Genomic DNA, 26,419 nt, shown 5'->3' with positions numbered 1-26,419 from the left:
CAAAGCAAGGAGTAAAACCCTTGTTCAGTTCCCTGTCCATCGGACCATGCTGCCTGTCACATGGAGCAAGCTTAGTCTGTAGCTGTGTTATTAGAATCCTAGCCTAAGGTCTCACAGCCACTCGGCATCCCCTCAAACGCTTCTCTCTGCTCACGTACTCCATGCTGCGAGCATGTTCATTTCTATCCTGTGGGATTGCCAAATGCAACCCCATTGGTTGAGTTGTGATCATGTGACTGAAAGCAGTTTGTTATGGCTAGCTGGTTTCACTGGTTTGATTGTTATTTTTGAACATTAGCTGGCTAGTAATTGGCTGGTCCATCTAGCCAGTATCCTGTCTTCCAAGCGTGGCCAATGCCAGATGCTTTAGATGGAATGAACATAACAGGTGATCATCGAGTTATGCATCTCCTTTCGTCCATTCCCAGCTTCTTGCAGTCAGACATTTAGGGACGCCCAGAGCATGGCATTGCATCTCTGTCCATCTGATAGCCATTGATGGACTTATCCTTCATGAACTTATCTAATTCATTTTTGAATCCAGTTATAGTCTTGGCCTTCACAACATCCCCTGGCAATGAGTTCCGCAGGTTGACTGTGCATTGTGTGAAGAAATACTTCCTTTCATTTGTTTTCGTCCTGCTGCCTATTAATTTTGTTGGATGACCCCTGGTTCTTGTGTTATGAGAAGGAGTAAATAACACTTCCTTATTTACTTTCTCCACACCAGTCATGATTTTGTAGACCTCTATCATATCCCCCTTAGTTGCTTCTTTTCCAAGCTGAACGGTTCCAGTCTTTTTAATTTCTCCTCATCTGGAAGCTGTTCCATACCCCTAATAATTTTTGTTGCCCTTTTCTGTACCTTTTCCAATTCTAATATATCTCTTTTGAGATGGGGCAAAGAGATCTGCACAATACTATTCAAGGTGCAGGTGTACCATGGATTTATACAGAGGCATTATGATATTTTTTGTCTGATTATCTGTCCCTTTCCTAATGATTCCTAACATTCTGTTTGTTTTTTTGACTACTGCTGCACATGGAGTGGATGTTTTCAGAGAACTATCCACAATGACTCCATGATCTCCTTCTTGAGTGGGAACAGCTAATTTAGACCCCATCATTGTGTATGGATAGTTGGGATTATGCTTTCCAATGTGCATTGCTTTGCATTTATCAACACTGCAGGGTACCAGTCCCCTGGGAAGCAGGGCAGTTGGGACGATAAGCACATTAAAGATGGAGAGGTGCTCAGATACTATCGTGATGGAAAGCCATGTAATACCCTCAGGCAGTCAGACAGAGAGGGAGAGTCCTGTGAAGGTGACAGTCTCTCATTATTAAGAGTTCATCTCATTCTTCCTGTTTATTCTCCAAAGTAAAAATGCCAGGTGCAATGCTCCACATTGTGTGTTAACCAGTTGTGATGTGACAAGGACTTGACTGTGACATAATTTACGAGGAGAGGCTGAAGGAACTGGGATTATTTAGTCTGCAGAAGAGAGGAGTGAGGGGGAATTTGATAGCAGCCTTCAACTACCTGAAGGGGGTTTCCAAAGAGGATGGAGCTCGGCTGTTCTCAGTGGTGGCAGATGACAGAACAAGGAGCAATGGTCTCGAGTTGTAGTGGGGGAGGTTTAGGTTGGCTATTAGGAAACACTGTTTCACTGGGGGGTGGTGGTGAAGCACTGGAATGGGTTACTTAGGGAGGTAGTGGAATGTCCATCCTTAGAGGTTTTTAAGGCCCGGCTTGACAAAGCCCTGGCTGGGATAATTTAGTTGGGGATCGGTCCTGCTTGGAGCAGGGGGTTGGACTAGATGATCTCCGGAGGTCCCTTCCAACCCTGATATTCTGTGATTGTAAGGAGTCTGAGGGCTGCTGGAAATCAAGGGGCAGGAGCAGATGAATTCCAGTATTCCTTCAGATGCAGTTTATTGACACAGCCACAACCAATACACTATAAAACAATAATCAAAATGATGTGACAAACAGAGTTGGATCGTCTAGTCCTTGTGATTTATTACACCGCCAGAGAGAGTTCAATCCAGGTGAGAAAAGGTTTCACGTTGTTATTGAACCTCGTAAATGTTTGCTGTCAAATGGCACTCCAGATTGGCTGGCTGCATTGAATTATGCAGATTGTTGGGTAGCTCTCAGCGTAATCAAATACTGACTTGGGGATAGTATTATCAGGATTCCAGTGAAAATCCATGAATACCTTAGGCAAAGAGCATTACAGCAAATATCGGCTCCAGATTGTTTTCCAAAGTTTTCCTGTGAATCCTGAAGCCAGCAGAAACAGTTATAACAGAATGGCAGTTGCACCATCCTGTGGCAGAAATGCCGAATGACTTTCCTTGGCTAGAAAGGATGGGGGAAGCTGGGTCTTTGAATTATCAGTATCAGCTAAAAGAGACCAAATTGTGGACACTTGAAAAACAGCTTCAGCTAACTGAAGATTCAAGCATCTCTGCAGTGTCGTCACAGATCCAGGGTGGATCGTAAGTGGAGGTGCATAGTCTGTATACCCTGGATGGCAAATTTAACCAGCAGCAATCTTGCACTGCTATTTGGGGTTTCACACTAGCAGCTGCAGAAGGGAGGCAGCCCCATTAGAGGATCAGGACTCAGAATACAGAGGCATTGATCTCAGAGGTGGAAAGGCTGGGGGTGCAGTTAATTTCAGGCACAATGTTGCACCTTGGTGCCCCAATGTTAGAACATTTATATGCAGTGATGAGCTGCCAAAATCTTAACACCCAGTTCCCTCCTCGCCCCACGAGGGGGTCGTTGCCCACCCCCGCCCCGTGGGACTCCTGCCCCGTCCAACCCCCCCATGTTCCTTGATGCCCCCCCTCCCTCGCCTGTCCCCTGACTGCCCCCAGAACCAGGCAGGAGGGTCTCGTGGGCCACCGTAGTGGGTGCCCACCCCACCCCTAAGAACCAGAGGGACCTGCCGGGGGGCGAGGTGGGGAGTCCTGGAGGTGCTTACTTGGGGCAGCTCCCAGGAAGCATCCGGCAGGTCCCTCTGGCTCCTGGGGCGGGAGAGCGTAGCTGGGGGGGGAGCAGGGGGGAGCGGCTGCTCCCCCGTCTGATCACATCAAAAGTGGCGCCTTAGACGCCGACTCCCTGGGTGCTCCGGGGCTGGAGCCCCCACGGGGAGAATTTGATGGGTGCAGAGCCCCCACCGGCAGCTCCCCGCCCCGCGCCTGGTCCCAGCTCACCTCCGCGCCTCCTCCCCTGAACGCGCCGCCCTGCTCTGCTTCTCTGCCCCCGCCCCCCAGCTTCCCACGTATCCGCTGTTGGTGCGGGAAGTCGGGGAGGGCTGAGAAGCAAGCGGCGGCTTCCCGCTCAGGCCCAGGGAGGCGGAGGTGAGCTGGGGTGGGGAGCGGTTCCCCTGCCCCCCGGTTACCTGCTGTGGTGCAGGCGGCCCCCCTCGCACACCCCTGCCCCAGCTCACCTCCGCTCCGCCTCCCTGGGCCTGAGCGCAAAGCTACCACTTGCTTCTCAGCCCTCCCAGGCTTCCCGCCCCAACAGCTGATTCATGGGAAGCTGCGGGGGTGGAGGAGCGGGACGGCACGTTCGGGGAGGAGGCGGAACGGAGGTGAGCTGGGGCCGGGCGCGGGGCGGGGAGCTGCCAGTGGGGGCTCTGCACCCACCAAATTTTCCCCTTGGGTGCTCCAGGGCTGGAGCACCCATGGAATCGGCGCCTAAGGCACCCCTTTTGGCCGGTTAAATTTAGAAACCCTTTTAGAGCCGGTTCTCCCTCGCGGAACAACCGGTTCTAAAAGGGCTTCTAAATGTAACAACCGGTTCTAGCGAACCGGCTCCAGCTCACCACTGTTTGAATGTCCGTATAATTAGTGGGAATAACACCAGTCAAACTGGCACTTTGGTGTCTCAGCGGACAAAGTCGTGGGCCCAGAAAGGGAGGCAAGGGTTGGGAGATCTGGTCCTCTAGGTCACAGCTGGTTCCTCCTGCTGGGGGGCAGGGCCGCGTTGTGTTCTTGGAGCCCCGTCGCAGTGAGCTGCACTAGCAGGGGATGCCGCGTGCGGAGTCAGCCGGCTTTGCTGTTGTTGTAATGAAAGACCGCCAGGCTCAGTTCGGTGGTGAAGGTGCTTGGCCAGGCTTATTGTCAATAAAGCACAGCATTAGTGCCCTGGCCAGCGGGTCACAGGGACATTACCCCATGGACGCCTGTGACAAGGCAAAGACTCAATCAGGACACCAGGGTCCGGTCCCCTCGGCTGAGACAAAGGTGCCCCTCCTATAACTCGATACAAACAAGTTCCGTGTGACACTCCAGATGTTGTTCATTATCACCCTTATACCTTGTACCTGCTAGTTCGAACAAAACATGCTTTTCCATCTCCGTCATCCGAGCCTTATCTTACGAGGGGCCGGTGTGTTCCTGGGCCATCCCTTGGGAATTTGTTTAGGTAGTTACTCGAGAGCTCTGGGTGTTCTTGTACCATGTTCCCCAGTCAGGAGCGTGCTCACTTGGTTAGCCAATACATGGTGTCTTACTCTTCTGCCAAGGCCAGGTCTACTTTGGTTCACACTGCTAGTTATGTCTAGGGCTTCAGCAAGACCTACGTACAGCAGTTACGCACAGTAGCAGAGCTTTCACCCATCCTGCTGCAAGTGTCCCAAGCTCGGGGGCTCTCAGTCCTTCCCTTGGGGAGAATGTTTCGCATTCAGGCCGTTTCACTGGGAGGATGTTTTCCCTCATAATCAACCTACATTTGCATTTGCTTAATGTCATCCCATTATTCCTAATTATCCCCCGGTAGGGGTGTTATCCCTGTAGGGCACCCCACATACCTGGACATTGCATTACAGGGAACTTCACCTATCGTACGGCTCCTGGTGGCCACTTCCTTGGCCATGATGGCCAGTCCCAGAGGGTGTCTTCTCTACATGCCCTCTATAGGTTTTCTGGGGCCCAGGCCTCCAGCTCCCAAGATACCTAGGCTGCTCCCCTCTTTGCTGCACCTACCTCCCATGACAGCTAAGTTCCTTGGGAGTGATGGAGTTGTCACCTTCATGGGGGAAGATGGTGGGAGCAGGAGATGGGGCTTCGCAGGGCTAAGGCCTGGATCTCATCTCCGGAGGGGGTTAGAAGAACCAAATCTTATTGCCTTCAGAACTTAATGCACTTGATGTGGTGTTCCCAGAGACACAGCAGAGGAGGAAAGAGCAGGGGACAAAATACTCCATAGCTCCCACTGTGTTGGGGGATGGAAACCTAGGGCCAGACCCACAGTTGGTGCAAAATGATGTAGCTCCACTGACATCAATAGGGATACCCTGATTGACACCTGCTGAGGATCTGGCTCCTGGCCGAGGTCTGTCAGTCACTTGTATTTTTGCTCTATCCCTTGGCCGAGGCTCAGATACAACGGGGATGGGCACCATGACTAAGAACCTCGATGAAGAATGACAAAGCCGGAGGAAGTTCAGTTCTGCTCAGAACACGTGTTCCATGGTCATTCAACCTCAAATCTTTGGCTCTGATGGAGTTCCCGTGACTCAGAGTCGGTGCTGAAGATCACCCAGCTCTACTGAGTGACAGAGAATAGAATAGCAGACAGCCCAACCAAGTAACAATATAGATCCAGTAGTGTAGGGAGTCCAGTAGAAATGCCTCTAGTAATATACTGGAAACTATTTTTAATGGTCTCTGGTGATTCTAGTAGGAAGAGAGCCTGAGACATAAGCCCTTGTGTCAGAGGCCTGGTCTGGGGCAGGACCTGCTCACGGAATGTGGCAACAACAGGGCTGATATTGCAAAAATACACATTCCTAAGAAGTGCTAGTCACAAAGTACTTACGCAAACACATCCCAGTGGTATCAAAACATTCCAGTATCAAAAATTGTACAAAAATGTTTCCCAAGAATAACAGGAACACACTGATCCCTCCTAAAAGATAAGGTCAGGATGACAGTATGTAATAAAAATGTTTTAATCAAACCAACATGTACAAGATAATGAGTGATAACTAGCCACATCAGGGAGCAGTAACTATGTCAGAGGAGCAGTACTAACTTGTTTGTATCAGGATATAAAGATGTATCTCAGAGGGAGTATCTTTGGGATGGGCAGGGATGGTGTCCCTAGCCTCTGTTTGCCAGAAGCTGGGAATGGGCGACGGGATGGATCACTTGATGATTACCTGTTCTCTTCATTCCCTCTGGGGCACCTGGCACTGGCCACTGTCGGAAGACAGGATACTTCGCTAGATGGACCTTTGATCTGACCCAGTAGGGCCGTTCTTATGTCTGGCCTAGGGAGGAACGGAAAGTCCTGCCTTCACTGAGCTGGTCCATTGTTACGGGCATACATGTATTAGTGGTCTGGTAAAGTCTGCGGAATACTAGTATCCTGCTGCATCGACAATAAACCCGGCTGGGTGCCTTCATCCCTTAACAGATCTTGTGGTCATTGGGCAGTTTGCTCAAGGTCTGCTGTGCCACACACACAGCCAAAACCCACACACACACAGCCAAACATCTATCAACATCTAACCACAGTGATAACAAAAGCAGAGGATTGGAGTCACGGGTGATGGATTCTTCATAAAAGTGAGGGGGTCACGAGGCCTCACCCCCTCCATGGCCCTGTCCCTGCCCCGCCGCCTCCCCTGAGGCCCCACTCCCCAGCCAAGCCAAAAGCCGGAGCCAGGCTGGGGAGTTGCGGACCCTCCACCTGCTCAGGGTAGGGGGGCCTAAGAGCAGTCCCCGGCCTGTGTCCCTGCCTACCGGGCCCCTCACCCAGGGCAGGTGGAGGGTCTGTGGCTCCCTACAGCTGCCCACGTGACTCTTACCCCAACTCAGCTCCAGTTTTCGGTGGCAGGGCCTTGGGGGCCAAACAGCCACAGCCAGGCCATGGTAAGAGCTACGCTGGACGGAGAACCCAGGGGGTGGGGACATAGGCTGGGGGTTGCTTTCAGCCCCCTACCCCTACCCCAGGCATGCAGAGGGTCCACAGCTCCCCACAGTTCCCCAGGCCACTTTTACCCGAGCCGGGCTTCAGCTTCCGGCCTAGCTGGTGGGCGGGACCTCGGGGGGAAGAAGGCCCATGGCGAAAAGTGGATGGGCCATGGCTCCTTGTCTCTCCCCATTCCAGCGCCCCGATTGGAGTTACAGAGCACCAGCTCAAGAAGCTGCATTTTACTGAAACTGAAAGTTTTCAGGGGCTGTTGGTAGGTTTTTTTATAGATGGCTCAGAGGGTGGACGTAATTTTAACGACCGTTGTGCCATCTGGTGGACAAAGGGTGTAGCACAAGTGAATGAAGTGAGCTGTAGCTCACGAAAGCTGATGCTCTAATAAATTGGTTAGTCTCTAAGGTGCCACAAGTCCTCCTTTTCTTTTTGCGAATACAGACTAACACGGCTGTTACTCTGAAACCTGTCAAGATAAGTCAAGTACATGCAGGAGCTGCAGCTTTATAGGCTTTTTGTTAGACCAGCTTCTGCTGGCGAGAGACAAGCTTTCGAGCGACACAGAGCTCTGCTTCAGCTGAGTGTGTCACAGCTAAATACAGGACCAAACAGATAGTTTAGCCCAAGTAGATAGCGCATCGTCTAAGGGACCGTTTGCGGTGAAGTGGCCTGTTAACTCCCTTATAGTCATAGGACGAAAGGGGGGTTAGTGAGTTACAGATTGTTGTAATAAGCCATAAATCCAGCGTCTTTATTAAGACCGTGCTTTTTAGTGTCCAGCAAAGTTATGAATTTCAGCTCCCAGGCTGGTCTTTTGAATGTGTTGTGCAGGTTTCCTTTGAGGACGAGGACTGAGAGATCAGCTATAGAGTGATCGCTCTGTGTAAAGTGCTCAGCCACGGGTGACAGTGCAGGGATTGTCTCGTTTCACCCCCGTAGTTGCTATGGGGGCGTTTAGTGCACTGGCTGCGATATGCCACATCTTGTGATAGGCATGTGTCGGACTCACGGATCTTGACAGGTGTTTTGATCATTGTAGCGGTGGAGGTAATGGCTGCAGGTTTGGCGTCTGTTGTTCTGGCAGGGTCTGGTGCCGGTTTGAATTGGTGTGTTCTAGTCTCTGGGGAGCTTGCTTCTGATGATGAGCTTGGAGAGACTGAGGGGTTGTTTGAAGGCCATAAGCGGGGGTTCAGGATAAGGTCCCTATTGAGTATGAGCTGTAGCTGTTTGATGATACCCCATATGGGTTCCAGTGTGGGGTGGTAGGTGACAACTAGAGGTGTGCAGTCGGAGGGGTTTTTATTTCTATATTGAAGCAGGTTCTCTCGGGCTATTTGAGTGGCCCATTCCATGATGTGATCTATTTCTCTGATGGAGTATCCTCGTTTGGTGAAGGTGGTTTAGCGTGTGTTAAGTGTATATCTCGGACTTTCTCCTCAGAGCATATTCTGTGGTATCTGAGGGCCTGGCTTTAGATAAGAGACTGCTCGGTGTGTTTGGGGTGGTTACCGGATCTATGAAGATAGGTATGGTGATCCGTGGGTTTCTTGTATATAGTTCTCTGTAGGGTTCCAGAATCCTTTCAAGATCCATGGTTCCTGCACGTGCCAATCACCACATGTAGTGCACGAAATGCCCCAACAACAACTATGTGGGTGAAACCAGGTAATCACTATGCTATCAAATGAACTCGCTCAGGAAAATGATAAAAGAACATTTGATGAACAACTCCAGGTGATCAAGTGCTGCTTTCCATGCATCCCTGATGGGTGTGTTTCTTGATCAAATCAAAGTCTTTGTAAGAGGAGTGCATATCAAGAAGTCCCATTCGCCGACTTCAGGCACGGATGACGACTGTTCATATAAGTCACAAGAATCACAGGAGCAGGAGGGGGTGGTCATGGGGAGTGGAGAACACAGGCAGGCCTAGTACTTGCTGTTATTCATTGGTAAGGCCACACATAAGAACATAAGCATGGCCATACTGGGTCAGACCAAAGGTCCATCTAGCCCAGTATCCTGTCTTCCAACAGTAGCCAATGCCAGGTGCTTCAGAGGGAGTGAACAGAACAGGGAATCATCAAGTGATCCATCCCCGGTTTCCCATTCCCAGCTTCTGGCAAACAGAGGCTAGGGACATCATCCCTGTCCATCCTGGCTAATAGTCATGGATGGACCTATCCTCCATGAACTTATCTAGTTCTTTTTTGAACCCTGTTGTAGTCTTGGCCTTCACAACATCCTCTGGCAAGGAGTTTCCACGGGATGACTGTGCGTTGTGTGAAGAAATACTTCCTTTTGTTTGTTTTAAACCTGCTGCCTGTTAATTTCATTTGGTGGCCCCTAGTTCTTGTGTTATGTGAAAGGGTAAATAACACTTCCTTATTTACTTTCTCTACACCAGTCATGATTTTATAGACCTCAATCTTATCCCCCATTAGTTGTCTCTTTTCCAAACTGAAAAGTCCCAGTCTTATTAATCTCTCAACTTTATGGTCTCAAGTTGCAGTGGGGGAGGTTTAGATTGGATATTAGGAAAAACTTTTTCACTAAGAGGGTGGTGAAACACTGGAATGCGTTACCTAGGGAGGTGGTTGAATCTCCTTCCTTAGAGGTTTTTAAGGTCAGGCTTGACAAAGCCCTGGCTGGGATGATTTACCTGGGAATTGGTCCTGCTTTGAGCAGGGGGTTGGACTAGATGACCTTCTGGGGTCCCTTCCAACCCTGATATTCTATGATTCTATGATTCTCCTCACATGGAAGCTGTTCCAGACCCCTAATCATTCTAGCTGCCCTTTTCTCTACCTTTTCCAATTCCAATATATCTTTTTTAAGATGGGGCGACCGCATCTGCACACGGTATTGAAGATGTGGGCGTCCATAGATTTATATAGAGGCAATATGATATTTTTCTGTCACCACATATCCAAGTGCCTCTTAGCATCATTATTCCTTCCAAACCCAACACTCTAAGGTCCTGAATACTATCAGCTGTGATTGATGTCAATGTGCATTGAAAGCACTTAGCACCTTCCAGGACTGGATCCGAAGGAGCTTGCCCTAAGAACATATCCACTGGGCTGCTGATGGACGTCAACAATGGATGCAGCCAGACACAGTTTAGCTGCAAGTTCAGACAAGAGCAAACCGTATTGAGGCCTTTTTCAGTAGCCAGTTAAAACAAGCTCCAAGCAAGCCTGATTGATGCGGTGTTAAAAATACTGGCAGCTGCAGCATCCTTGTCTACACTAGGGCTCCCAACATTGTTAAACACTGGTGCAGGTGCGTTACGAGGCCAGCTTCTGATGGAGATTGGGCACGTGAATGGGAGTGAGCTCACGGAAGATCTCATGGGGGTGATGAAGGTAAATTGGGAAAACAACGGAACACGATGCCAGAGATAATATTGGCTCCCTTGATTGAGGTGGTATATCTGCCAGTCATTACCCGAGTTCATAATCTGGGGTTTGGCTACATCTTTGTGCAGTGTAGCCTACGGGATGGAGCATGGGACTAAGACTCAGGTGACCTTAGTTCTAGTCTCAGCTCTGCTGGGTGATCTTGGGCAAGTCAATTTCACCTCTCTGTGCCTCGGTTTCCCCATTTGTAAAATGGGGGATGGTGATACTGACCTTCATAAAGTACTTTAAGATCTACAGATGAAATATATAAGAGATTGGTATTATTATTGTTATGATAATATGATGATATTATTGTTATGATATGATATTGGTATTATTATTGTTATGAGCTGAGTGAAACCTTGTTACGGATTGAGCTAAAACATTGAGATTGATAGGCATGAACTCACCCTTCAATTAACATATCTGTAAGTATGAGCCACCAACTGAGACAAAAGGTGTGTGCGAACCCACCCAGGAGCTTTTGGCTTAGTATTGTTTTGGGTAGGTGGGGGGAGGGAGGAAAAGAGAGAATACACCGAAAATTGAGAACAGACAAGAACAAAGAGCCAGAAGCAAAAGGCAGGAAAGCCCAGCAGTAACCTGTGAGCACAGTGTGACCCTGGAAAAAGCTAGTGAGAGTGTTTGGGTCTGTTGGCTAAAGAGGCTTGGGGCTGAAGGCTAACAAATTGCTGTGCTTGTTCTTGGATCCCTCTAGCAAAGACATAGCTCAGTGTCTGTTTTTCGTAAATAAACAAAACTGTATCAGAGAAACACCTATCACCAGCTTCTACGCCCAGCTGGAACAACCTACTAGACCCCTGTCATAAATATAAAGGGAAGGGTAAACCCCTTTGAAATCCCTCCTGGCCAGGGGAAAGCTCCTCTCACCTGTAAAGGGTTAAGAAGCTAAAGGTAACCTCACTGGCACCTGACCAAAATGACCAATGAGGAGACAAGATACTTTCAAAAGCTGGGAGGAGGGAGAGAAACAAAGGGTCTGTGTGTCTGTCTTTGTCGGGGATAGACCAGGAATGGAGTCTTAGAACTTTTAGTAAGTAATCTAGCTAGGTATGTGTTAGATTATGATTTCTTTAAATGGCTGAGAAAAGAACTGTGCTGAATAGAATAACTATTTCTGTCTATCTTTTTTGTAACTTAAGGTTTTGCCTAGAGGGGTTCTCTATGTTTTTGAATCTAATTACCCTGTAAGATATCTACCATCCTGATTTTGCAGGGGGGATTTCTTTATTTCTATTTACTTCTATTTTTATTAAAAGTCTTCTTGTAAGAAACTGAATGCTTTTTCATTGTTCTCAGATCCAAGGGTTTGGGTCTGTGGTCACCTATGCAAATTGGTGAGGCTTTTTATCCAACATTTCCCAGGAAAGGGGGGGTGCAAGTGTTGGGAGGATTGTTCATTGTTCTTAAGATCCAAGGGTCTGGGTCTGTAGTCACCTAGGCAAATTGGTGAGGCTTTTTACCAAACCTTGTCCAGGAAGTGGGGTGCAAGGTTTTGGGAAGTATTCTGGGGGAAAGGGCGCGTCCAAACAGCTCTTCCCCAGTAACCAGTATTAGTTTGGTGGTGGTAGCGGCCAGTCCAAGGACAACGGGTGGAATATTTTGTACCTTGGGGAAGTTTTGACCTAAGCTGGTAAAGATAAGCTTAGGAGGTTTTTCATGCAGGTCCCCACATCTGTACCCTAGAGTTCAGAGTGGGGGAGGAACCTTGACAACCCCAAACTTTTGGCTAGCTGCTCAGGCCAAAAGCAGTAACATTATCGAGTCAGAGAATCATAGAACCAGAGGGTTAGAAGGGACTGCAAGGGTCATCTAATGTAAACCCTGCAGAGATGCAGGATTTGTTGTGTTTAAACCATCCCAGACAGATGCTATCCAGGCTCCTTCTGAAAATCTCCTGTGAAGGAGCTTCCACGAGCTCCCCAGGTGTCTGCTCCATTGTCCTGCTGTTCTTACAATGAGGAGGTTTTTCCTGAGATTTAATCTAAATCTGCTCTGCTGGAGTTTGACCCCCTGCCTCTCGCCCTGCCCTCTGTGGCAAGAGAGAACAGCTTTTCTCCATCTTTTTTATGGGAGCCTTTAAAATATTTGAAGACTGCTATCATCTCCTCTTCTCCAAACTAAATATACCCAGATCCTTCAGCCTGTGCTCATAGGGCTTGCATTCCATCCCTTTGATCATCTTCATTGCTCTCCTTTGGATCCTTTCCAGTGTCTCTTCATCCTTTCTATACATTGGTGACCAAAACTGGACACAGTCCTCCAGCTGAGGCCTGACCAGAACCAAGGAGACCGGTACTAGTACCTCCTGTGATTTGCTTACTATGCCTCTGTTAATGCAACCTAAAATTTTGTTTCCTTTTTTTGCAACAGCATCGCATTGCTGACTCATGTTGAGGTTGTGATCCACCACAACTCCCAGCTCCTTCTCAGCAGTGCTGCTGCCGAGCCAGTTATCTCCCATCCTGTATTTGTGCATTTGTTTTTTCTTCCCAATGCGTAGCACCTGCCACTTGTTTTTGCTCAATTTCATTGTGTTGTCTATAGCCCAGTTCTCCAATTTATCAAGATCCCTCTGAATCTTAGCTCTATCCTCCAAAGTGTTTACAACCCCCAACAGCTTTGTGTCATCTTCAAATTTGATCAGTGTGCTCTCTAGTCCTACATCCAGGTCACTGATAAAGATGTTAAACACCACCGGACCCAGAACAGATCCCTATGGAACCCCACTTGAGACCTCCCTCCAATCTGACATCATTCCATTACTAGTTACTCTTTGTGGTTGTTTAATCAATTATGTATCCACTTAATGGTAGTTCCACCAAGCCTGTATTTCTCCAGCTTACTTATCGGATTATTATTAGTATTCCTGACAGCTGCTTTCTGAAGACCCAGTAGCAGCTGTGGCCGAGATGGCTGTTTCCATCCCTGTCTGGCCGGGGTGAACAGCCTTTCCTTTAGGGTGTATTGTCACTTAGAGAACAGGCTGCTACCTGGGGCTGCCCCTTAGCTCTGTTTAGAAGGCTGGTGCAGAACGCACCTGTCACTGGCCAGGATCACGTTCCCTGGTGTTCGCAGCTCTGCCCTGGCTGTCAGCTGGTTTCCCGTCCACTGGCCCACATTGTCCTTTGCCCTGTTATCTCCTGTGACATCCCCCACTATGCTGAACCCTCTGCACTGCCTGCAGCTAACACTTCTTTGGTTGCTTTGCTCCCCTGAAGCACGAGGAGAAGAACAGCCGGAACTCCACGGTGGAGCAGCGGGTCCAGGAGCTGGAGCAGCGTTACAATGAGGCCAGCACGCTGCGGCACATCCAAGCCACGCTGCTCTACGACATGCAGGCCCAGATCCACAACATCTCCCTGCTGACCGAGTGGGCCCGGCGCAACCCCGGCTGCCTCCTTCCTGCCGAGATGAGGTCGCAGCAGGAGATGCACCATCCAGGTGATGGGGAATACCTGGGATGGGCGGGGGGCGAGGGGCTAGAATCCAGACTAGACGCCTGATCTAGCTAGTTCACATAACGATAGCAGTGAAAGCTGGGGCAGAATGGGCAGCAGCATGAGCTGTACAGCCCCGTCCTGGGTATGTACTTGAGCCGCTGGCCTGAGCTAGCAGCTTCACTGCGATTGGTGCCGGAGCTAGGTAGCACGATGAACGCTAACTCAGGTATGGCTACATGTGTCGTCCTCACACCTCCGACTGCAGGTCTGATGAAGAGGGGTGAAAGTCCCAAATAATTTCAACCGGGAGGAAGCAAGGCCATCTTTTTGTTACGTAGCTGTACCATGCTCAGCACAGTCGGAGATCGGGCCTGTTGCCATAAATGCCAATAGTAAAAAATAAGACTAGACTATGTCCTTGCATTTTATGGACTTTCGCTCCGTTTTTTAGGCCAAACGTTTCACAGTTAGATTTGGGGTGTCCAATTTGAGGCGCCCTGGGCTGTGATTGTCAGAATTACCGAGCACCTGCGGAACTGTCAGGCTGCATCTGGAGCTTCTCAGAGCCTCAGAAAAGATGGCCCTGAAGTCCTCTTGATGCTGGCGATATGCCCACACCATGTGGCAGGAGGCAGGTGTCCCGAGCACCTCCTGGCCCATGTACCACAAGTAGAGCTGACCCCAAAAGGTCAATTCATTTTCATGGAAAATTTTTCTCTCTTCTTGAAATTTTCCCGTTTTTTTTCATTGAAAAAATGAAAGTTTTTGGTTAAAAAAAATCATTTTTGGTACAATTTTTGAAAACCAAACCCCCAATTCTTTTTTTAAGCAAAACCTGAGGTGTTGGTTTTTTCTATTACCAAGAACTGAAGATCTTTTACCAAAAGGGTTTTGGTTTCTGGTTTTGTTTTTTTAGAAAAAGAGGAAAATTTCAACCAAAACTAATAATGCTCCTTTTGGTCAAAAACCCATTTTTCACCAAAAAGCTGCTGTGATTAAAACATCTCCACCAGATTCTCGCCGCTGCCCCGACTTGGAGCGCTCAGCTTGAGAAATCAGGTGGGCACGCTGGTCTGGGTTCTTGGCCCCCGTCGTAAGACTGAAAAGCACACGTGACTGTGCTTTCTGAGATGTGGATACTTATCCAGTAAGAAGCCGGCTGAGCCCAATGACTCCTTCTACACACGCTGATCAACAGGCCTGATTTGTTAATGCCATTCACCTACCAACCTGAATCCGATTTGAGCCAGTGGCGTTGGGAGGAAAGGCGCGTTAGTTGGTTACTGAGCCTATGAGCCAACCAGTCTAATTGTTTTCCATCATCCTTGTTTTAAATGAAGCCAGCTCTCTCAGCCTTAGGTACCATGATAGCTTGGCTCCAATTCCTCTGGCCACCAGGTACACATAAATAATTTCTCTTTGGAAGAGTAAATGGCCGGCTGGAAAAAGGAGAACTGGTGCTGGTGGTAATACCCTCACTAGGCAGCAGAAACTAGACCCAGTAGCCCCAGAGTGTCTCCCCTGTGAGATTTCCTTGCATGGTATTCTCACAGGGTTCCCTTTAGCAGCGCTGCCGGATCAGCTGGCCGGAAATAGTCCAGTGGAACTCTGAGACCAGTCCCTAAAGAGTGGCCTTGATTGGGTGCTTCTCCATTCCGTCCCCACTTCCCACAGCCAATGGGAGACCTCAAAGCAAACGGGCCCTCTGACTGGTGGCTTGGAATGTTGCAACGCCCATTCCTCCTTTCCCAATGTACTTTCATTGGCTGCCAGAGTTGTGACCTCATCCCTCGCTCTTCCCTCATGGGAAAAAAAAATGGCAATTCTCTCTTTATAACCCTCTCAATCCCACAAACTTGGCCATGCTTCTGGTTCGGTATTAGGGTCGGCTGGTGTAGCGTGGATAAGAGGAAGTGTATCTCTCTCATTCGTCCCCTGTTCCCTCCGCCTTTCTCTGCAAAGCTCGTCAGAGAATTTGTGTTCTCACTGATGATCTTCCTCAGCTTTCACTCAGTCTTTCCCCAGGCAAACCCTCCTTGGGTATGTCAACACTGGAGTGTAGACACAGGCTCTGACACATCTTGTGTCCCAACCCCCTAGTGGGAGGCAGGGGTGCCAGAATAGGGGGGGCCTAGGGGGCCATGGCCCTCCCACTTTTTACCGTCTGTAAGGACAAGCGACAGGTGGGAGGGGACAGCGCCTTGGGGGGGAAGGGGCGGTGCGAGGGCGTGGCCTTGGAGGAAGGGGCAGTGTGAGGGTGGGGTTTCTGTTTGAGGGGCGGCACGGGGACGGAGGCTCAGGGAAAAGGGGTGGTATGCGGGAGGGGCCTTGGGGGAAGGACGGTGCAACATTGGGGCCTCAGGGGGAAGGGTTGGCACGGGGGCGGTGGGGCCATGGTTTGGGCGCCAGTGGTCCCCCTACTGTTAGGAAGGTTCTGCCGCCCCAGAGGTGTGACTAAGGATGCTAGGGTTTGGCCACTTGTCCATACATCTTTAAGCTAAGAGTATCAAAGCCTAGTAATGTAAGGTGCATTATGGGAGGTTTGACACCTTTCTCTGAAGCATCCAGCACTGGCCACCTTTGGAGAATGGAAACAGAACTAGACCATTCTGTCCCAGTGTTGGAAGGGAAGAGCCCAGCAGAACTTTGAGCTCAGCAAAACTCTTGCCATTTCCACCTTAACTTAAAGGGCAAAGAAGCTTTAATTTAAAAACAAAGAACGTGTCATTCTAACAACTGCATGGAGGTCTGCACTCGTCGAGATGGGCCTGAACTGTGAATTTTATATCCAGAATCAGCTGTGAATCCAATCTGCTCAAGCTCAGGGGTTTCCACTTCCAGCTCAGAGACAGGTCCTAGCCACACAATTCTGGTTAGCATCCAGATTTGATTCCAGAAGTCCTGAAATTGTGGTTGAGTGTGGATATAGGGCTCTGGTTCAAACTCTATTCCCCTGTGCTCTGTGCAATGGATGGAGGTTTGTCTGTGAAAATCAGTCTTGCTCCCATTTTAGGATGGCCCGAGGGATAAAATAAAATGAAATAAATGCCAGTGAACTACTCCTCAGTCCATGTGGAATCCCAGAACTTAAATTTTGCCAGAGTAAATGGAGCTCATACCTCAAAAGTCTTAAGCTCTGATCTACATCTGGAACTCAGAAGTTTGTGTTTGAGTTCTAAACTCAGCCAAACAAGTCCTCCCTTCTTTGAGTGAAATGTTAAACTGTGTCTCTCTGTTTCCTGTCTTAGACGTGAAGCATGCAAAGAACTGCCCAATAGACTGTGCTTCCATTTACTACAATGGGATCCGGAGGTCTGGGGTCTACAGCATTATGCCCTCTGTCGGTGGGATGCCAATAGAAGTGCTGTGTGAAATGGACACGGAAGGTATAGTAAGAAGCGACCACATGCCTGAATGTCTTTTCTCATAAGGGTCAGGCAGGGCCCAAGGCACAACATCAGACTTCTGTGTACTCTGGATATGTACCTAGAGCACACTGCACCCTAGTACCTAGGCACAAGCTTCCTTGTAGAGATAGTCTCACCTACTGGAGTTCTGGAAGACCAGCTATAGGAACCCCAGTTGAAGTGTCTCATTGAGCTGCAGTGGTGGATCTAATGCTTCTAGTCCCCAGGACCTATTCAAGCAAGGATGGATTCTCCATCTTGGTGCATCCCGCGCTGGAAGAGCTCATGGTGTTTGTGCTCTTGGAGCCTAGAGCCTGGGTTAAACGGGGGAAGGACAGTGTTACACTTTCAGGGTAACTGCACCTGTATTTCCTGTCCGTGGTCCCTCAAGGGCACACACATATGGTTTCAGGTTCCCAGGCATCATCTTTCTGGGGCAGAAACCTGCATCCCTCTTCCTCCTGATCAGGGTTTTAAGGCTGCACCTGTCAGAATGATCTAGTCATTACTTCGTCCTGCTTGAGTGCAGGGAACTGGACTAGATGACTTATTGAGGTCCCTTCCAGTCCTACACTTCAATGAGTCTGTGATTCTATTATTCTATACACTGGCATATCCCCAGCAAGACAGACTGCCTCAGGGTCAGCCCCTGTGCATTGCTTTCTCTCGGAGGACAATGGCAGTGTTTTTACCAGCGGGCACACAGTTCTTCCTTGCAGAAGAGTACATTTATTTTAAGGATAGAAAAGCATACAGAAAAAACACCTAAAACAATAAAATTCCCTGCACACGTACTAAGGACTCATCCACCAGGACTCACCCATCAGTCTTATAGGGCCCTAGTAGGCCAAAGACTTTCCAATCTTTCAGCAAGGGTTGGGGTTCCCCTAAAGCCCAAGATCTGTCTGCTTGTTGAATCAAAAGGAAGACCCCAAATCTTCCCAAACTCAGCCTTTATATCTCAATTTCTTTATTTGCCCATGACATCTCCGCTGGGACTGCCCTAAACCAGTATATGCAAACCACCCCAGGAGAATATTTCTCTGGAGCTGCATAGAATCTCTGAGACTACAGTAATCGCTCCCCGCTGTTTTCAGTCCCTGGCGGAGCTGTGGTAACCCTTCACCTATGGAGTTGCATGCCCACAATGATCCATAAACCAGTCATAAACTGAGAATCATAGAAATGTAGGGCTGGAAGGGACCTTGAGAGGTCATCAAATCCAGTTCCCTGTGCAGGGCAGAGGGACCAAGTAAACCTAGACCATCCCTGCCAGGGATTTGTCCAACCTGTTTTTAAAAAAACTTCAGTGATGGGGATCTCACAGCCTCCCTGGGAAGCCTGTTCCAGGGCTTAAATATCTCTATAGTTAGAAAGTTTTTCCTAATATTGAACCTGAATCATCCTTGCTGCAGATTCAGCCCATTCCTTCTTGTCCTGTGTTTAGTGGGCATGGAGAACAGCTGATCACAAGCCTCTTTATAACAGACCTTCTTGTATTTAAAGACTGTTACCAGGTCCGCCCCCCCATCTTCTTTTCTCGAGACTAAAGAGGCCGGATTAATGCAGGGGCTTTAGGGCTGCAGTCCAGGGCCCTGGGCTAAGGGGGGCCCCGGCGCAGCAGGGCTCAGGCAGGCTGCCTGCATGCTTTGGCCCCACGCCGCTCCCGGAAGCAGCCGGCTGCTGGCACGTCTCTGTAGTCCCTGGAGGAGGATGGAGGCGGCTCCGTGTGCTGCTACTGCCCCCAGCACCATCCCCAGTTCCTGGCCAATGGGAGCTGCGGGGGCAGTACTTGCGGGCGTGGGCAGCGCACGGAGACACGCTGTCCCCTTCCCCACAGGAGCGCGCAGAGACGTGCCAGCAGCCGGCCACTTCCGGGAGCGGCGTGGGTCCACGGCATGCAGGCAGGCAGCCTGCCTGAGCCCTACTGCGCCGCCAGCCGGGAGCTGCCTGTGGTAAGCATCTCCCGGCTGGAGCCTGCACCTCGCACCTGCTCCTGCGGCCCAACCCCCTGCCCCAGGTCAGAATCCGCCCCCTGCACCCAAACTCCCTCCCAGACCCCTCGCCCCTCACCCTCTCCTGTACCCCGACACTCCTGCCCCAGCCTGGAGCCCCATCCTGCACCCAAACTCCCTCCCAGAAAGAAACTAATATAATAGCGATTCTAAGGTAAGAAGTGGGCTATTTTGAATTAACTTAACTACATTCTACATGTTTTAAGACTGAAATGTAACCACAAAATGGCTTTATGTTTTTTAAAAGGCAAGTTTAGTATAGCATTAATAGCCTCGATGCCACAATCGTGATCATTTTGTTTTAAATGAGGAAAAAGACTTGTATACAGGAGCACCACAGAATCTAATAGCCCCGGGCCCACAGGAGAGTTAATCTGGCCCTGCTTACATATGCCACTCCTGTTAATACACCCCAGAAGGATATTAGCCTTTTTCACAACTGCATCACATGGTTACTCGTAGTCAGTTTGTGACCCATTGTGTGGTGGGGGGGATGTGAGAAAACCTGGATTTGTGCAGGAAATAGCCAGACTTGATTATCATGCACATTGTGTAAAGAGTTGTCATTTTGGATGGGCTATCACCAGCAGGAGAGTGAATTTGTGTGGGGGGGTGGAGGGTGAGAAAACCTGGATTTGTGCTGGAAATGGCCCACCTGATGATCACTTTAGATAAGCTATTACCAGCAGGACAGTGGGGTGGGAGGAGGTATTGGTTCATATTCTCTGTATATATATAAAGTCTGCTGCAGTTTCCACGGTATGCATCCGATGAAGTGAGCTGTAGCTCACGAAAGCTCATGCTCAAATAAATTGGTTAGTCTCTAAGGTGCCACAAGTCCTCCTTTTCTTTTGACCCATTACAGTATCTCCAAGAAAACCTGCACTTGCTCGCTATATCTGTCCTAGACAGCACAGTCTCACCCATTAGTGACTCGGAGGCAAGCAGAAAGGACGCCATTGGTAGCCATCAGAGACGCCTCCGTTAATCTGCAGTGATTGCATGGCTGCCTCACTGAGGTCCTCTAGAAGAGACACATGCTTCACGCAGTGTGGTTTTGGCTACGTGCACATCTGTGGTGCTCTGGAACCAATACATAATAATACCAACATGCTGGAATCTCCAGCCTATTTCATGCCTAAACGGCTTCTTTCTTCAAATTTACCAGCTTGATTCTGCCCTCAGGTATGCCCGCGTAAATGAGGAGTAACTGTTGCCGTCAGCACTGGTGTAGGACAGATCAGACTCGGTCTCTGTGATCTGTAAACTTCTCCACGGATACACATTGCAGGGTTATAACCACTGCAGAGCCAGCAGATCAGCTTTCCTCTGGGGGCTGGGGGTGTGGCAAGGGATGAAGAGGAGCAAAGTTAGTTGAAGACATCTCTGCAAGCAGGCCAGCTGGCCAATGTCAGTACAAGGCGGAGCTGAGTCAAGGTTTTGGCACAGGATGATGCTGGGTTCCTCACTAATGATGCTAATGGGAGACTCAAATCAGCGTCACCTCTCTCCCCTTGGCAGGTGGAGGTTGGACCGTCATCCAGCGGCGGCGGGACGGCTCGGTCAACTTCACCCGGACGTGGACCGAGTATAAAGACGGCTTTGGGGATTTAAACAGAGAGTTCTGGCTGGGTAACGAGAACATTCACAAGATGACGAACCAAGGGGACTACTCACTACGCATTGATTTGGAAGACTGGAATAACAAGCACAAGCACGCCTTCTACCAGCTTTTCAGGTAGGAGGGCACGGTGCCCTTCCCTGGGTTCCTGCTGCAGGCAAAGGGCCGTCTCCTGCAAGGCCTTAGCGCATGGAAATCCCACTGGAATTGGTGGAAGTTTTGGGCCCAGAAGGCTTGTGGGATTGGCCCCAAGTTATGGTTAGTTCCTGGTCTATTTGCTTGATTCCCATAACAAGTGCCGTGGAGGGTAAGGCCTCACTTCCTGGTCAGATGTGTGTTGTTTTGGTTTAGGAACATACTGTAGAAACACAGCAGTTGCCATAGTGGATCAAACCAGGGCCATCCATGCTGATGTCCTGTTTCCAATAGTGACCAGCCCCAGAGGCATTCCAGGAAGGGACAAGAATCCTCCTAGTGGACAAGTATGGAGTAACTGGCCCAGAGGGGAAGTGTCTGCCTGACCCTCGCCGGGGGGTGCCTCCATCGCAGTGGGGAGATGTGATTCGCAGACATACACGGCTAGCTCTGCTTGGCCCAGCACCTGAAAATAGCAGTGTGGGTTCAGGAGGGCCAGCTGGCTGCGTGCGTGTCTAGGAGGTCCGATAGGCTTGTATTTGGGTAGCTGGTCCCACTTGCCACGGCTGCCCTGTGATAGATCCTCGCTCAAGCAGAGCTAGTGCGTGTAAGCCCGCCGAAGCTGGAAATCACACCTCCTGAGTGCCGTGCAGACATCACCCTGGGGGTTAATTTATGCCCTACAGCCATGGCAGCTCCTGCTTTTCAGTCTGCAGGTCCACCAATCCCTGGTGCATGGAGCTGATCCAAAGTCTGCTGGAGTCATTGGAAAGACTTCCATTTGACCTTAGTGGGTAGGGTTGCCAACTTTCTAATTCCAGAAAACCGAACACCCTTGCCCCGCCCACTGCCCCCTTCCCTGAGGCCCTGCCCCGCCCCTTCCCAAGGCCCGACCCCCTGCTCACTCCGTGGTCTCTCCCCCCCCCCGCCCCCGTCGCTTGCTCTCCCCCACCCTCTCTCACATGCTCATTTTCACTGCAAGGCCCAAACAGGCGTATTTCTTGTTCTGAGCAGTAGTTCAGGGTATATTTGTTACAGGGCGCTACAGCTGGCAGCAAAATAGTCAAAAAGGGTCATTTAAAAAAAAAATGGCATTTCATCAAGGTTTTCACAATTCTTTCCCTCCCCTTGTCCCATTTTTCGTAACCAGCTCCATGGCTTTTGTTCACTAAAGTTACTGTAATTTTGTGTGTGGAATTAGGACCACACCTTATCACCGCTGCCCTGGGTCCATTAAAGGCCCACTCCTGAAGCCCAAATACAAATCCACAGAGCACAGCCACAGAAATGCACCTGTCCAGATATCTGTATAAATAAATCTGTAGAAACTGACTCCCACACCAACATGCAGATACACACGTGTATTCATGTGTACACTTCTAGCATGCACTAACATATGCACTTCCGCATTATGTAATATTTTACAACGGTTGTTTTGTGCCTGGAGACCCCAACTAAGATCAGGGCTCCAGGCTGGAAGGTGTTGGACACACACATAAAAAGCGAGAGTCTGCAACAAAGGGTTTATAATGTTGCTAGACAAAGGTGGGAAGAAATGTCTGATACATTGGCTCTTCTGCAATTACTAGTCAACAACATTTGCCTTTTTCAGAAATAATACATTGCTTTGGGAGTTCCCTCCTCTTTTGAACACTTGTTATGAAATGAATACGCACATATTTTATGTTATCCATTTTTTTTGTGCGCAAGCCAGCAAAAGGAATGAAAGTCAAAGAGTTAGGCTGCAAATTTTATTCACACAGGTATACACACACCTCCCTACATACAGACACACAGTCTCTTACAGACATACAATGCATGCACGCACATACTTGCCGACAGAGACACTTTTTCATACACTTTCCCAGGGGCTGCCTAAATCACCCAGCCGGGAAGGGAGGAGGGTGGGCTGGAGGGGAAAAGTTGGGGGTGGGGGTGGAGGAGAGAGGATGGGGAGGGAAAGAGACCAAGGAAGAGAGCAGGGTGGGGGTGAGAGGGGGCAGTGAAGGAGAGAGGAGGGGATGTGGGGTGGATGTGGGGTGGATGGGGATGCAGTGGCAGAAGGCTACAGGTGCATGAGGATGTGGGGGGCACAGGGGTGTATAGGGACATAATGGGAGTGCAGCAGTGTATGGAGGTGAATGGGGTGCAGGGCTGTGGGGGGTGGGGGACATGGGGGTGCCGGCTCTGGGAGGTGGAGAGGATGGGTGGGAGAGCGCTGTAAGGGGTACAGGGATGGGATGGGTAGGTGTGGGGGGCAGGACAGGATGGGATGGAGGAGGGATGCGGTGAGGGGGATGGATGTGCAGGGGGTGGGTCAGAGAGGGATGCAGTGACAGGGGGATGGGGATGCAGGGGGGTGAGATGGGGAGGGATGCGGGGGGAGGGATGGGGATGCGGGGGGGTGGGTCGGGGAGGGATGCAGTGACAGGGGGATGGGAATGCAGGGGACGGGGAGGGATGCGGTGAGGGGGATGGAGGTGTAGGGGTTTGGGATGGGGACGAATACAGTGATGGGGGGGATGGGGATGCGGGGAGTGGGACAGGGAGGGATGCAGTGAAAGGGATGGGGATGCAGGGGGTTGGGGCGGGGAGGGATCACATATTCCCGAACGGAGAGAGAGGGCGTTGGGCCCTGAACTGGCAAGATGCAGTTACACTGAGCATGCCCAGCCTAGATAACTGGATGCAGATGGATGCGCTGCAAGAATAAAGCTTGCAATGCCCAGCTTGGAAAGGAGATGTAGAAACCCCAGGAGACAATCCAGCCCGTTTCCTCTTGTTTGCAGCATTGAGGATGAGGCAAACTATTACCGCCTGCATGTGGAAGGCTTCAGTGGGACAGTGGAGGATTCATTTGCCTGGTACCACAACAAGAGGAGTTTCAGCACGCCTGACACGGGGAACATCTGTGCCGAGATCTCCCACGGGGGCTGGTGGTATCATCAGTGCTTCTTCTCCAACCTCAATGGCGTGTACTACAAGGTACGGTGGCCACGAAAGGACATAGGCATTGCTGCTTCGTGGGTGAGGCTGCATGGAAGCTGTTGTTCATCATATAACAGCAGCTCCTCTTTGCCTGCCCAACCACCCAGCTACAAGGCTCTCCCTCATTGCTTTGAGATACCCTGATTTGTTGGAATTATTAATAATATTTGAAGTTATTAATATGAATATGAGAAACCACCAAACACAAATTTAACTATACATTCCTTTATTAAATCCCAAGGCCAAATGGTACCGTGTACAATTGTTCTAAACATGCCTAACTAATAAGAAAGGCTAAGATTTTGTCACGCATATTTTTAGTAAAAGTCAAGGACAGGTCACGGGCAGTAAAGAAAAATTCACGGAAGCCCATGACCTGTCCATGACTGTTACTAAAAATATGCGTGACAAAATGGGGAGCTGCCGGATTTCCCCACCCCCACCCCTCTGCCGCCTGCAGCAGCTGGGAGCTGTGGGGCAGCCGAGCGAGGGGACCCCCTGAGTTCTGAGCTATGGCGGGCAGCGGGAGGACCCTGCAGCTCCTAGCCGCCGAGAGCTGAAGTCATGGAGATCTCTGGAAGTCATGGATTCCGTGACCTCCATGACAAAATCATAGCCTTACTAATAAGCAATTTACTACATCCAAAAAGTAACAAAACATTTATAAGCATTTGATCAAGATACTTACAAACGGGCTAAGCCCAGCGGTGCTTAGACCCATGTTGGTCGGCTCCAATGTGGTCAGGCAGGAATTAGCAAAGAACCCTTTAAGAGTTTACTTTTTATACCCTTTGACAAAAACGTGATGTCGTTGCCAATTACTGACTTCAGCTAAAAACAGCCTGAGACAGTTCATCTTAATCCAGATCATATTTTCAACCTTCTTTTTCCCAAAGTCTTTTCTCCTTAGCACTTCCCCTCCCAGCTGCCCAGCAGCTCATAGAATCTCAGAGTTGGAAGGGACCTCACGAGGTCATCTAGACCAACCCCCTGCTCAAAGCAGGACCAATCCCCAGTTTTTGCCCCAGATCCCTAAATGGCCCCCTCAAGGATTGAACTCACAACCCTGGGTTTAGCAGGCCAATGCTCAAACCACTGAGCGATCCCTCCCACCTCTTTCATTACACCTGGGTTCACATGGGAAATACCACTGGTGTGTGGGGTGGGACGGTCTCTGTTGACTCCTTTGAAGAGACATTCTCTTTGTCTTATTGAAACCCATCTACAGTCACCCTGTTCATCAGCGGCCTTCTTCTTAAGCATTTCTCCTTACTTCATCAGCTATTCTTTGAACGATTCATCCTCCCTGCTTCATTTCTTTTGGCCTTATAATTCATTATTTTTAAGGCCTTCCTTCTACTTGCTAGTCAGGGCCTTTTGTTACAACACATGTGCATATTTCTTTAACCTAACTCAAACTAACTCTAATTCTTTAACTTTTTTTTTTTTTTTTGGTCCTACAGACATAGTAGAAAATAGAACTGTCTTCTGCTTCCAGGCAACCTCATCCTTTCTCTTGGGTAGATGGGCCTGCGCCCGCTGGAAGGGAGGGGAAACCCAGCTGAATTCTGTTCTTGTAGATTTCGTGCCTGAGTGTTTTCATCACTGAGCCTGTAAATAAATTATCATCCAGTGAAAACAATCCAGGTTGTACAACCTATCATGCCAATTGCCAGGCCTTCAACGTCTGGTGGGAGATGATTCCAGATGCCAGGGAATGTTCGTATAGTGCTGCGCGCACTGGCAGCACTAGGAAAGATCAGCAGCTCCCCCATGGCTGAAGCTGCAGGGGTACCTCAGCTGTACTCCCTAGGGCACTGGGAGGTTCTGGTTTCAAATGACTCTTCTGCCACTTCTGAATGTCCCCTATGCCTCACATTCTCCTTCTCTCTGTCACAGGGGGGCAGGTACTCCATAAAAAACCGCAAGATCCTGGGGCCAGATGGCATTGTGTGGTACACCTGGAAAGACACTGATTACTACTCCCTGAAGAAAGTCACCATGATGATCCGTCCACGCACCTTCCGACCCCATCTCTCCCCATGAAGGGACTGGGGATGTTTCTCCTCTCAGCTGATCCCCAGCTCCAGAAAGGGATGGACGGGAGTGGCTTGTTATAGCTGGAGATGGACTGACTCCGGAGACCACGGCGTCCCCAAAATATCATCCTGCTTCTGCCTTTGGGGCAGGGTCAAGAGAATGAAGACAACCAAGAAAGAAAGAAAGGCCTTCAGTGTGTGGTTAAATGGTGAAGCCCTGTGTTACCAAGGCCAGTTTGAGTGAAATCTTATTGTTCAACACTCTCCTAGACTGGACCTACCAAAGGCTGAGAACAGGCCAAAGATGGAAGATCGTGGTCCAAGAGGATCCCATTTTTTAGGGGAACTATTTAAATGTTTTAAAACTTTTCATGAGATACTGCCATGTAGTGACTTC

General features: G+C 49.6%; 1 protein-coding gene across 1 annotated transcript in view; it reads left to right on the top strand.

The window, feature by feature from the left end:
• The window catches only part of LOC140908096 (fibrinogen-like protein 1), a 34,421-nt gene extending 8,392 nt beyond the window's left edge, over positions 1–26,029 (top strand). The window contains exons 2-6 of the mRNA XM_073335071.1: positions 13,596–13,818; positions 17,066–17,203; positions 20,761–20,977; positions 23,785–23,980; positions 25,883–26,029. Of these exons, the coding sequence (XP_073191172.1) occupies positions 13,596–13,818; positions 17,066–17,203; positions 20,761–20,977; positions 23,785–23,980; positions 25,883–26,029 (921 nt within the window). The remainder of the gene's footprint in view (positions 1–13,595; positions 13,819–17,065; positions 17,204–20,760; positions 20,978–23,784; positions 23,981–25,882) is intronic.
• The last annotated feature ends 390 nt before the right edge of the window (positions 26,030–26,419 follow it).

Source organism: Lepidochelys kempii, chromosome 3 (genome assembly GCF_965140265.1).
Source record: "Lepidochelys kempii isolate rLepKem1 chromosome 3, rLepKem1.hap2, whole genome shotgun sequence".
Taxonomy (NCBI): domain Eukaryota; kingdom Metazoa; phylum Chordata; order Testudines; family Cheloniidae; genus Lepidochelys; species Lepidochelys kempii.
The sequence above is the reverse complement of the archived record's forward strand: the minus strand, read 5'-3'. Positions and strand labels throughout refer to the sequence as shown.